This window comes from Trachemys scripta, chromosome 8, assembly GCF_013100865.1.
Source record: "Trachemys scripta elegans isolate TJP31775 chromosome 8, CAS_Tse_1.0, whole genome shotgun sequence".
Classification (NCBI taxonomy): Eukaryota; Metazoa; Chordata; order Testudines; family Emydidae; genus Trachemys; species Trachemys scripta.
In genome coordinates, this window is record NC_048305.1 from 56642837 (window position 1) to 56656167 (window position 13331).

The 13331-nt window shown below is 41.7% G+C and overlaps 1 protein-coding gene across 1 annotated transcript in view; it reads left to right on the forward strand.

Moving 5' to 3' along the window:
- The window catches only part of HMCN1 (hemicentin 1), a 329872-nt gene that overhangs the window by 129139 nt on the left and 187402 nt on the right, over nt 1-13331 (forward strand). Inside the window, 2 exon segments of the mRNA XM_034778414.1 lie at nt 3724-3845; nt 7323-7598. Coding sequence (XP_034634305.1) covers nt 3724-3845; nt 7323-7598 — 398 coding nt within the window.

Here is a 13331-nt window from a genome sequence, read left to right on the forward strand (position 1 = left end):
AATTTAATTAGTTATTTTGGCTGCTTTTGGTGTGATTTACTAGTACATCTCTACCCCGATATAACGCGACCTGATATAACACGAATTCGGATATACGGTAAAGCAGCGCTCCCTGGGGGGCGGGGCTGCACACTCCAGTGGATCAAAACAAGTTTGATATAATGCGATTTCACCTATAACATGGTAAGATTTTTTGACTCCCAAGGACAGTGTTATATCAAGGTAGAGGTGTACTGAAGTTCCGTACTGAACTGGTCCATCTTCAGTTATTTATGAATGGTTTAACTGTATAATTGGGTTGTATTATTGCATTTCATCTGATGAGTTTTATTTTATACTTTGATGATGACCAAACTACATCAGTTTATTAAATGGTTGTTTATATGCTTGGTTCATATATTTGTATATTTTATTGATCATGAGAGTTGTGTATTCTGGCTGTGGTATCACATTAGGATTAATATGAGTTAAAAGCATTTACAGTGGACATGCTTAAAAATAGTTAATTCTAGTTCTAGATATGTTAGTGGCTCTAGTGTTATGCCCCATTTTAAGTGTCGGGAATATTGCTGGAATCAGAAATATCTCTAAAACTGCAACAAATTTTTCAGTGTGCCCACTGTATAGTGTTGTGGTCCAGTCAAAAGATCTTGCTATGATCCTATTGGCAAGTCACTTACTCCTTGGTGTATCAGTTTCCCATTTGTAAAAGTAGCACTAATAAGGCTTACTCATCTTTGTGACACACATTGAGATATATGGTTTTCTACATAGGAAGTATGAAGTATCATTACCGTAACTATTATTTTAGCTGAAGGAGAATAGAGTGGTGAGGGACTCAGAGTAACTGTGCGTTCAAAAGTCTGATGTTTTGTCCAAGTGACTCCTGGTTTGAAAAGACGCAGGGGAAGACTTTCAAAGGCACAAATGGCAATTAGGCACCTCATTTCAATTGAAAGTCAATGGGAGTTTGGTGCCTCACTGCCATTTGTGCCTTTGAAAATCCCCCCTGTGTTTGTTGTGTAGGAGAGAAATGTTAAATGGGATCACCAAAGAATATGAAAACTGAAAATGAAATATGCAGTTTTGGCAGCAAAGAATGCAGCCCTGAGCCCGTTTAGTAAAAGCTATGCACTGTAAAGCCACTGATGTTCGTGGTTCAGTTAGCTAAGTCTGTATCCTAGTCAGCCAAACACACAGAATACATTCCTGAATGGATGCAAGAGCCTATTAGCCCACATTCTTTCACATCTTTGCCTTGATGTCTGCTAGCATCTGGAGACAGGTACAGTATGTACAGCATGTACAAGGAACACTGTGCAGTGTGCTTCCCTTCTGCCCCTGAGGCATTCTGTCCATATTCACTCTGTACAGGCAGATTGGGGTGCCACATCTACCTACCCTGAGGTGTTCATTTCCACCCCACCTGAGAGCAAGGATGGTACTCAGCCATCAGCATTTGCAGCTTGACCAATGGAGTGGGCTAGTATTTCCTTGACTGACAAAATAAGCATCTTGATCCACAAGTTGCATGTATTTTTTTTTAAATTGAATAAGTAAAATGTGCAGTAAAATAAATTAAAACAATCTGAGCAAAGACAGGGCCTGATGTTGAAAGGTGCTGAGCACCAAGAACTGACATGGAAGTTGCAGGGAGTTGGCCAAATTATATTTCAAGCACATATTATGCTTTTTTGCCAGTTTAAGTTTTTAAATAAACAGGCATTGTGATAGGGTAACTTAAGGTGTATAAGATAAAGTTGGAAACAGAAAAGGAACAAGATTGTTAAAAATGCAGTTATGTATATATTCCTTGAAGAGCAATTCTACTTTATATTTGGGAGAAGCATGCAGATCTCTTAAGTCAGGGGTTGGCAACCTTTGAGAAGTGGTGTGCCGAGTCTTCATTTATTCACTCTAATTTAAGGTTTTGCATGCCAGTTATACATTTTAATGTTTTTAGAAGGTCTCTTTCTATAAGTCTATAATATATAACTAAACTATTGTTGTATGTAAAGTAAATAAGGTTTTTAAAAATTTTAAAAAGCTTCATTTAAAATTAAATTAAAATGCAGAGCCCCCCGGACCGGTGGCCAAGACCCGGGTAGTATGAGTGCCACTGAAAATCAGCTCATGTGCCGCCTTTGGCACGCATGCCATAGGTTGCCTACCCCTGTCTTAAGTGTTCTTACCATCTCCTGGCTGCTAGCAGTAACTAGCATTTACATTGCTGGCAGTGCACTGGTGAATGCCTTGGAACAACAGCTCTGATATGTGAGTTTGTAATGAGCATGGGGTCCGAGGGAATAAGCAGAAAGTCCAAGATTACTCTGCAGTTGTTATCTGTGGCCTAACCTTTTGTGCAAACAGATTCTATTGCCTCACAATGCTGAAGCACTGAACTTTTTACTATAATACCAAATTAAATGTGGCCTTATTTCGTATCTAATCTTTTCTTCCTACTGTATCCCAGACCATTTTATGGAGTTAATCCAAGACTTTGGGCAGATAAAAAAGAGGGCAGGCAGTGGGAACACTAGTACACAGCTTTCCCATATTGTGGAAGGTGTTTTGCCAAAAGCATCATGCTCAGCCTCGTCTTCATCAGATATATTTACTTACTGTAGCAACAGATCATAGTCAGCAGTGGGATACAGAATTAGAAGGCCATTGTAATACTTGCACCATATCATGCCGTAAAAAATGTAGCTGCTGAATCTTAAGAAGACATCACAATTTCTTTAAGAAGCACACACAGTAACACTTTTTCCCCCTGTAGCATTATAAATGACAAAGGGACTATAAACCAGCAGATTTACTTGTGATATGTCCTATGGGCAAAAGCCAGGTATTTCAAGAGTGCTCATTTGATTATTTTACCCACATCTGACTGCAACTTCTACCAAACCCAACTCTCACAGACTTTACTTACTATTTTCTGTATCTTTCTGTATTTACACTTACTGCTCCATTTGCTTCCATGTGTGTGGCTAGTAAGCTGACATGGAGAATGCTGAATTACTATATTTGTTCCTGGTCCTACTTTGGGGTCAAAGAGTCTTCTGCACACAGACTCACCATGCTATTCTCCTCATTCAAGGGATAGGGACAGATAGGGAAGTGCAGAGATTGCGCCATGTGTGTCTTACGGGCATAAGGTACTCCAAACCAAAGCATGGGGTGCAGAAAGTATGAGTGAGACTCCATCCCTCACTGCACTGGCCCTTGGAGCTGACCCACACAATTAGAAGGAACAAGTCTGCATCATTGTAAGGGATGGTGCATTCTGTGCATACTTTGCTGATAAATGATCAATATAACAGTATTTCATACTTTCTTCCATTTTAAAAAAATCCAAGGCTGATCCAAGAGTAGAAATAGCTGAGTGAGCGACAACAGTTTTGTATTTTACCATGTGACTACTTGTCAAGGTTTTTTTTTTCAAATGTCTCCATGGATTTATTGTGTAAGGAATCCATGCTTTTTAATACTCATAAAAGTCTAATCACTTCCCCCACCTTCTTATTTAAATCAGACCCTAAAAACTGCATGCAATATAATGCATAAACAAAAGGGATTTAAAAAGGGTCTGCTTTTTCCTCCGTATGTGAAATTTTCATTAGCCTTACAGAAAGTTACATGCCAATCAATAGGAAACTAGACCCTTTCATGCTCTCCTCTTCATCCCTTTCAAGCAGTTACAGAGGCTTTATAATTTTACAGAGAATCGTCTAGTGTGAACTGGGAAATTGCCAAGGTCTCCTTGTCTGATGAAGGATATTATGAATGCATTGCTATTAGCAGTGTGGGCACTGGACGTGCTCAGACATTTCTGGATGTGTCAGGTAAATGTTGTTTACTATTTCTGTATTAGATTACTAAATTGTAAAATGCTGGCATACGGTCATTTTTACTTAACAGAAAATAGCAACATTGGGTGGCATAAATTATGGCAATCCAATACCAATAAAATGTTTTATGTTAATGTATGTTCTTTTGTTGCAATATAGCACGTTTCAAAACCTTAATGGAAGCATTTAGGCCCCAGTTTAAAGCATTTAAGCACATAAATAAATCCATCCGTATTAAGTAAAGTGCCATCGAATTCTTTCTAACACTCTTCCATGAAGTCAGTGGGATTTCAGCACATGTTTAAGTGCTTCCCTGAATAGATGTGAGCGGCTGAATTTCTTTTGGAGGCACTTGGAGGCAATTGCAGCCTGAGAGAATCTACCCATGTTTTTTTTGTCTGAAACCTTAGCAATTACACTCTTAACTCCCCGATTGTACGCACAAATCAGATAGCTGTGAAATTACAAATATTTGCATCTAAAATTAATTCTACTTTGGTTTTAAAGCAAGTTCCTAATGATTTATTGGAAATTTGGATTTTTTTTGTTTTTTATTAATTATTATTATTTTAATTCCTGTTAGGATTATCAAGAAATAATTAGATGAAATTAAGTAAAGGAAAAATTAGGTTGAATCTAGAAACATGCCTTCATAGTGAAATTCATTATATTGTGGAACATTGTCCCAAAGAAGTGGTTGAAGGCTCATTACTTGGGTCATTTAAAACTGGGCCAGACAAAAGCACTAGAAAATATATTGTAGGAAACAATTCCTGTTATGTATCATTCATATGGGTATTCTTGCAGAATAAAGATGCTATGAATGTGAATTATTATATTTGTTTTGAACTGTGCAGTTGGGATGATGTAAGGAAGACACTTCAAAATTCTTACACAAAAATATTTGAAACAAAATTATTTGAATTTTCTTACTCCCAGCAAAATAAACTTACTCTTTTCAAGTATTTTCAGTTTATCAAGTTGACAGACAGTATATCACAGATTGTTCATTTTTGTCAACTGCTGTAGGAAAGGTACTGGAACGATCTCAAAATTCTTCAACTTCAGAAAAAGCAAACATTTGCATTTGTTTTTTCCTGCTAGTATTAAATCTTAAATTGTCAAATAGCTTGTTAGTTTGTGCAGACATCTTAAATAAAGGGCCAACAAAGGCATGTGTACTGAGTGTGAGGAATTTGGTTCTGTGTTTGAATAAAACATTGGTAAATACAATGTATGTGTATATGAGATCAACAGGAGGTAGTGTGTTCTAGCGGATACAACACAGGACTGGCACTCTAAAGACCTGGGTTCCGTTCCTGTCTTTGCCTCTGGGTTGCTGAGCAAGTCCCTTCCCCTCTTTGTGTCTGTTTTCCCATCTGTAAAATGGGATAAAGATATTGACCTACTTGGTAAAATGCTTGTATATCTACAGATAAAAAGCATTAGATAAAAGCTATATATCCATGTCAAAAGGTGGAGTAACTTACCAAAGATATGACTGTGTGTGCAAGGTGCAGGAGCAAAACTCAGTCCTTAGTAAGCAACTCTGGCTTTCTTTCCCTCTCCCCTGGCTTGGGTGAGCTGTGATGGGGTGGTGGCTATAAGGATGACTGCTGCTGGGGAGCCCACGGGGACTATACTTGTGGGAAAGCAAGCCTCCAGACCCAGGTGCCCAGGGCTTTTGAGGAAATTCACCACTGTGCAGAGATCCAGCCCAAGGCCTGTGCACCTACTGTGAGATCTTAAATGAGCTGATTGGGTGTCCCTCAGCACTAGGGTGACCAGGTGTCTAGTTTTCAACCGGAACACCCGGTTGAAAAGGAACCATGGTGGTGCTGGTCAGCACTGCCGACCAGGCCGTTAAAAGTCCGGTCTGTGGTGCTGCCTGGCTAAGACAGGCTAGTCCTTTTCTGGGGGGTGGAGGTGCCTGTGGGTGAGAGCAACACACAATCCCGTCTGCACGCCTCTGCCTAGGAGCCGGACCTGCTGCTGTCCGCTTCTGGGGCGCAGCGCGGTCTGCGATGCCAGGACAGGCAGGAAGCCTGTCTTAGCACCCCTGCTGCTTCGCTGACTGGGAGCCGCCGGAGATAAGCCTGTGCCCCAAACCCCTGTCCCAGCCCTGAGCCCACCCCCCCGCAAACCCGGAGCCCCCTCCTGCACCCAAACCCCTCATCCTCGGCCCCGTCCTAGAGCCCCCTCCCGCACCCCAACCGCCTGCCTCAACCCTAGCCCAGAGCCCCCTGCCACACCCTGCCCTGCTCATCCCCAGCCCCACCCCAGAGCCAGCACTCCCAGCCCAGAGCCCTCACCCTCTCCCACCCCCCAAACCCCTGCCTCAACCTGCAGCTGCCTCCTGCACTCCGAATCCCTCAGCCCCACCCCAGAGCCCGGACCCCCAGCCAGAGCCCGCACCCCCTCCCACACCCCAACCCCCTTCCCCTGCCCAGTGAAAGTGAGTGAAGGTGGGGGACAGCGAGCCACCAAGGAAGGGGGAATGCAGTGATCAGGGGACTCGGGGGAGAGATGGGAGAAGGGAGCCGGCCTCGGGGGAGAGATGGGGCTAGGGTGTTGGGTTTTGTGCGATTAGAAAGTTGGCAACCCTACTCAGCACAGGGATGAATTTTTCTCCATTAACAGAGAACTCCTGTTTGGTTATCTTTGCTTTGCTTATGGTAACTGTTGACTTCAGTCCTATCTTGGTAAATTACTCCACCTTTTGACATTTGTGTCACACTCAGACTATTATCCTCTGCAGATCTGTGTTTCTGTGTTTAAGAACAAACGCCACTGGGTTTAAACAAAAGAAGTGTGGGGCAAAACCCCAGTAAAGCTATATGAGTTTAAATTTCCTTTCCTGTTTGCATTTGTTGTCTCTTTTACTCAGGGATGACTCAACAAGGATCATTCGACCTAATTTGAAACCATTGTGTGTCTAAAATTCAATCCAGTTCAAAGTTACTGAGTTTGCATTCTGCTGAAGGGGAAGTCAGTGATAAAAAGGAGCAGAGAGGGAAGTCAGAAAGAAAACAACAAAATATGGGGGGAATTGCAGCATAGACTGGGCACTGATGTGAACAAAAAGATTAAAATCCATTAAAACCCAAGTTGAGACTAACATTTGAAGAACACAATGATAATATAAGAGCTGTTTAGTGGCACTGGAAAAAGCCCACATGTACAGTATTGTTGTCTTCAGGGTAGTTCTTCAGTAATCTCTTTTTCACACAGCAGCCTGTACAAATCTAGGACCTGATCCAGATCTCATTGAAAGGCTCCCTTTGGTTCAGTGGGCCTTGGATCAGACCCCAGTGTGCTGGCTTCAGTGCTGTGAAATGAAACTAAGTATGAAATAACCCAATGGTATGCCTTTTTACTTCTACTACTGCTGTCTTATCATGGTTACTTACAAAGTACCTACAAGTGAGCCTAATAGTTTCTGAATTCTCTCTCTTTATTCTTTCCATGTAGAGCCCCCACCTGTGGTTCAGGTTCCTAATAATGTCACCGTCACCCCTGGGGAGAGAGCCATATTGACCTGTCTAACCGTAAGCACAGTGCGTTACAATCTCACCTGGCAGAGAAATGGCAATGACTTGAGGCTTGTGGAGCCCTCCCGAATAAGGATGATGAGCAATTTGTCTTTAGAAATAAAATCTGTAAAGCTCACAGATGCTGGCGAGTACAGTTGCACTGCTTCCAATGAAGGTGGATCTACTGTGGCTTCTGTCTTCCTCACAGTACAAGGTAACAAAGAAGATGCATGTTAATCTCCTTTTGAAGCATATTTCTTTTCTTTTTCCGCCCCTCCCCCCTTTTTTTCTTCTCCTTGATACCAACTTTGCCCGTTTGAACAATTTGGTAAAAGCCTGTGGAAACTGAGAGCAGAGCTTAAAAAAACCCCAAAAACAAAACAAAACCACAAAACCATGTGTTAATATTTTATTAAATTTCAGAGGTCTTCCATGAGGGCAATTGTTCAAGGCCATTGAGGGGAGAAAGAGAAGCATTCTTACAGTTCCCACCCCACCCCTTCATGGGATTTAGATTTTCTTCCTAATGTCTATAAACCAGTTGGGAGGCTTAACACAATTACTAAATGACTTCTGGCAGGTTATTACAATAAAGCTAAAGAGGTTGGCTGCTGTCTCAGCAAAATATTTAGTTTCAAATCACTTATATATGAGGCTGGTTATATCAAATAGATCAGAATTACATTTTGGCTGGTTCTGGTATTGCTAACTGTTTAAAACATGCCTGAGATAACCTCTCAGATGGTTTAGACAGGGTCAGTTCAGAGACTGACAGTTGTTTTCTTTTGAGTTTGATGAAAGATGCTTGGAATATCACTAGTAGGTAGTAAAACTAAACTGCAGCTGAATGTGGCTATCTGCAGTTTGCAGTGTTGTAACTGTGTTGGTCCCAGAATATTAGAGAGACAAAGTGGGTGGGTGAGGTGATATCTTGTTTTGGACCAACTTCTGTTGGTGAAAGAGTCAAGCTTTTGAGCTACCTGGAGAAGAGCTCTGCTTAGCTCAAAAGCTTGACTCTTTCAACAACAGAAGCTGGTCCAATTAAAAATATTGCCTCACCCACCTTGTGCCTCTGATTTCTGCAGTGGCATCCTCCTACTTTCTTCTGGAGTGCGTAATCCACTTCCACACTCTGAAATATATTGTGTATGGAAGCTGAAATGGAGTTATGTGGTGTCATGTTCTATGATCAAATACATTTTAGAAATATTTTGAACCAAATAAAGTACCAAATGTATGGAGTTGCAGTGTTGATCCATGTCAATAAATTGCATCAAATACAGCACTCACTACTGGCTAATCTATGGAATAACACTCAGAGGGAATCTATTGGGAAGTAACCTTGTGCTTGCACATCTCTCTGGCCTGAATATTGGGCAGCAGAAGAATGAATCTGGCTATAAATGAAGGGATGAAAAAATGAATCTCATCATTAATAACATTGTAAAGAAGGAATTTGTGGCCACGTCAACATAGTGGGCTGAATACATGCTTGGTGAAGTCTTGTGGAGTTATACCAAGGATGAATTTAGCTCCTTAATTCATATAAAGCACACTGTTATAGAGCTACATCTAACATGAAGAAATTTACTACATTTTGGATCATGAAAGAATTAGTTTCACTTTTTTCTTATGTTCTTTGCTGTAGAAAGGTGTCATTAACTCTAAAAATGAGTGGACAGAAGCTGTTCATGTTAGTTTATTATTTTAAACCTTTGTTTTGAAAGTTATAAGTTAAAATAGTAAGAATAGTAATGAAGAAATGCCAATTCTGATTTTTGCAAAAAGGGGCTATATGATCCTGTAAGTTAAATCTTAAACTGGAAGTATTCCCTCTTTTTTTGATGGGGTACATCCCATATTAATGGGAGCTTCTTATATTAATGTACTAAGTGCCCAACCCTTACTCACGTTGAGTAATAGCTTACTCCACAAACAGTCCTATTGAAAATCTTGGGGTTATTTGTGGAGTGATGTACAAAACAATGTGAATCAAGGTATCAGAACTGAGCCTTAAAGAGCTAAATTCTAGTCCTACTGAAGTCAATCCTGCCATTTTCACTCACTGAATGGTAATTTTGCCTTAGTAAGGTGTCTAAGGACTTGTCTAGGATTTGCTGCTGTTGTTGATTTGGCTCAAAGACTGTTTTAAGGTAACTGCAGGGGTCAGGATTCCCCTACCCCTCCAACAGTCTGTTTTCTTGTTTTGTTTTGTTTTCTTCCTCTGAAGCATCAGAGATGGCCCATCTGGAGATGGGACACTGGACAGGGCCGAGCTGGTGCTCTAAGATGGTCATGAGAATTTTCTCTCTCATATTCTTGGCTGGCTGGTTTTTGCTTACATGGTCAGGGTCTAACCAATTGCCATATGTGGGATTAGAAAGGAATTTCCCCCCAGGTCAAATTGGCAGGGACTTGGGGATTTTTCACCTTCCTCTACAACATGGGGCACACGTTGAGTGCTAGGATCATCTGGGTGTGTATCATTAATCAATTCCCAGCACTGCAGGGGCCTTGTCCTTTGGTGCATCCCAGTCCCTCTGATTATATGCCTGTGGCACACAATATTTTAATCTCCTGTGGGTTTTGACATTTTATCTAATTTGGGTTGTTGTGTTTGGTGTGCGGGTACCGAGGTGCTGTTGATGGTCTGTAATATACAGGCGGTCTGAGTAGATGATCCCTTTTGGCCTTAAGCTCTATCATTCTATGAGCTATCCACTATGAAAATGACTACATGGTCTGGGGGTCTACACAGCACTAACAGAACTTCCCGAAGTTCTGTCTCATACCAGATTGGGGTCTGGTGTTGAAACTGGCGTGGATTGTTTTCTCTTCGGTTGCTTCAGAACACTGACCAGGAGCCTGGAGAGTGTCTTCTGAGCATGTGACAGTGTGATGGTAAGGACTGTCCAGGAGCATGAAATGTTAATCAGTATATCTTTCTAGGATTATTTTTTCCACAAGGAGGAGAGAGAAATTTCATAATCATGTGATCTTTGCCTTTTTCCCCAGCTTTTCAGTCTTATAAACAAAATATTAACTTGATACATGCATGTATATTAGAGTAGATCCATATTTGAACACGTTGTCCTGATAGTTGTATAATATTACCAATGTTTCTCATATCTGGGATTCTCAAATCTTTCTGGCTTGGAAGCATAAATGAGTTATTTTTGTAACCAATGTCCTTTTTGCTGAAAACATTCATTTTTGGTAATCTTTGACTGTTGAATTTCATGTGTACCATTAAAATTCAAATCCTCAAAACATTACATATTGCCAAAATGTAATTTTATTGGCAAAATCTTGGTTTTGTAGATTTCCAGCTCTGAATATTCCAGCAATGAAATACTATCATAGAATTTGGACTTTGTTCTTTGGCTCTGCAACACAGCTGTATTGTGTGGGAAAACCTTTGTGGTTTGGGTTGTGTGTTGGTCAAGGATTAATAGAGAAGTTTAGCTTTCAGCAGTTTCAGCATTTCATGCATGATTGTAGCAACAGATTAATAAGAAATGAGGTATGTTGTGCTTTCATCTCACAAAAATAGGGACTTGTTGAAGGTAAAGAAGCATTGGCTGCTGGTGGTTTAGCCTATTGATAAACACCATATAGGTCAGCTTTTTGTGTCGATGAGCTTATTTACATGAGTTGTCACATTCCAATAAGAACGAAAGCTACAAACTTTTTGTATTATATTCCAAGCATCACATGATAAATAATTAATTTGGTGTATTCATAGTGTAGTGCCCCCTTTCCACCCGGTTACATTCTTGAATGCCAATCTGCTTAAAGGTTTTGATGGACAGGTCTGGGTTCTTCTGGATCCGACCACCCACTCAGCAGGGTGTATCTTCTGTATTTTTTCCTATGAATTTATTTGGCGGTGCCTCCACCCCCCTCACTCCTTCCTGGCAGGGTCACCAGGGCAGCTTGGGAGGAAAATTCTAACCACAGGGTAATCCCCACTTACACGCTAGATAGTTGGAGACTTCCAAGAAATAACAGAAACACAATAATTATATTAAACAGGAGACAAATATAACATAACAGGGTAAAACACTATTCTGAGGGTCACCGGTGCCCATGCTCATAGTACCCGGAACTTTCCCCAGTCACGTGACCTGATGTAGCAGATGTAAGATTAGTGTCCCATTGGTACGTGTACTTTGTTTGGGGCCCTTGATGACCTATGACCACAATATCTTCTCTGCAGTGGTTTAGCAGTGTGGCTGACTGGGTTCAGTACAGCCCAAAGGACTCACAAATGGGAGAAGGTGATAAGTCCTTCCACAGGTTTAATAGGTAGCAGGTTATAAAATCCCCAAACCCTTACTCCCTGGCTTGAGGACACAGTACAGGGAGTAGGGGGTCCCCAAAACAATTTCCCTGACTGACTGACTAAAGGATGGTGCACTCACAAACACCATGAATGATCCTCAGGTTCAGAGATGACTCTGGACTCCTCAGTCACTGCAGAGGGGCTGATCTCTGCTGGCAGGGATCCTCTTCAGGCAGGAGTCAGGCTGCTTCGATCCCAGGATTTCCCCTCACCACAAAGGAGTGCAGGGTTCAAGGTGCAGATTACACAACTATACTAAAATCCAAAATTAGTCTCCTAGCCTAACGTCCAGACACACACACAGCAGGCAGCAGCCCTGGACTAGCAGCCAGAGCAGAGCTGACCACGTGGTGACTGGTCTCACCTAGGGAGCTGGAGGGCTAACTCAGCCTGGCTGGGGACGTTTCCCAGCAAAACTCTACAAACTGGGAGTCATCAGTGGAGAGGGAAAAGCCCAGCTGAGGGATCTTGCTTTCAGGTTCCTAAAGGCCAGTGCTCAGCGGGAACCCTGCATGCAGGCCTGGGACTCACCAGCTCCCCACACAACCAGTCCTGCCCCGGCTGGCTCCAGACTGACTCAAAAATGGCTTCTCCCCTTTCCTGAGCTCCGTTGGAAGGGCATCTCACTCCCTATTGGTTGCTGGGCAGACTTGAGTCTGCCTTGGCTCCCCCTCCCTACCAGGGACAGTGTGCTTCTCCCTGAGCTGCCAGCAGACAGAGCCCCAGGAATCTAGGTAATCTCCTTGGGGGTTACAATAGTCTCACAACTTTATTGTCTATTTATTTTGCTAAGCATTTTTGTAAAGGTTCAAATGGGATTTTTCTTGTCACAACTGAAAGGTTTGCCTCAGCCTGTTACAAGTGGTGCTGTGATAGAAAGATCTCAGTGGTGCCCAATACAGGAATTCAGTGAACATACTGTGGACACTGTACTACAAAAACTGCATGTTTGACATTAGGTGTCAAATATGACAACTTCCCCCACCTACCTCCTGCCAAGATAGCATTTGAAATAATTTCACTCCTGATGATGTAGATAGAGTCAAATGTGTTGAATACCTGTTGTAAGAAAGCATTCTCAACCTCTTGTCCTAACAAGTCAACCACATTTCTATTCCAGGGAACAGATTTGGATAAATCACTGTGATTTACCCCAATGCAACTCAGAATCAAGATTAGAATCTGGCCCTGGGCGTACTGTACATCAGTGGTGCCCAACCTTATCACACAAGAGGGCCACATAAACATAACCACAACTTTGTGTGGGCAAACAGATTCTACATATTTTAATAGGATTTAAAGTCACCTGTATTGATTTATATTGTCAGTTCAGCTTGTTTCATATGTATTTAGATAAGTTGTTTCTAGGTATAGTGTTGTCTATTTATACACTTTTGCAAACTAAAATGATGTAAACATGATGACAAAATACTAATGAATCGGCCCTGAGTATGGTCTGTTGAAGCAGGCCACAGGCCTTATGAAATGCTCTAGTGGGCCATAAGTTGGGCTCCCCTGCTGTACATGGTTTGGCCTTGTCCACAACAAGGACAAAACCATGTTTAGCTCTGGTTGAGAATACTAGAGGGCAGCAAGCAGTGT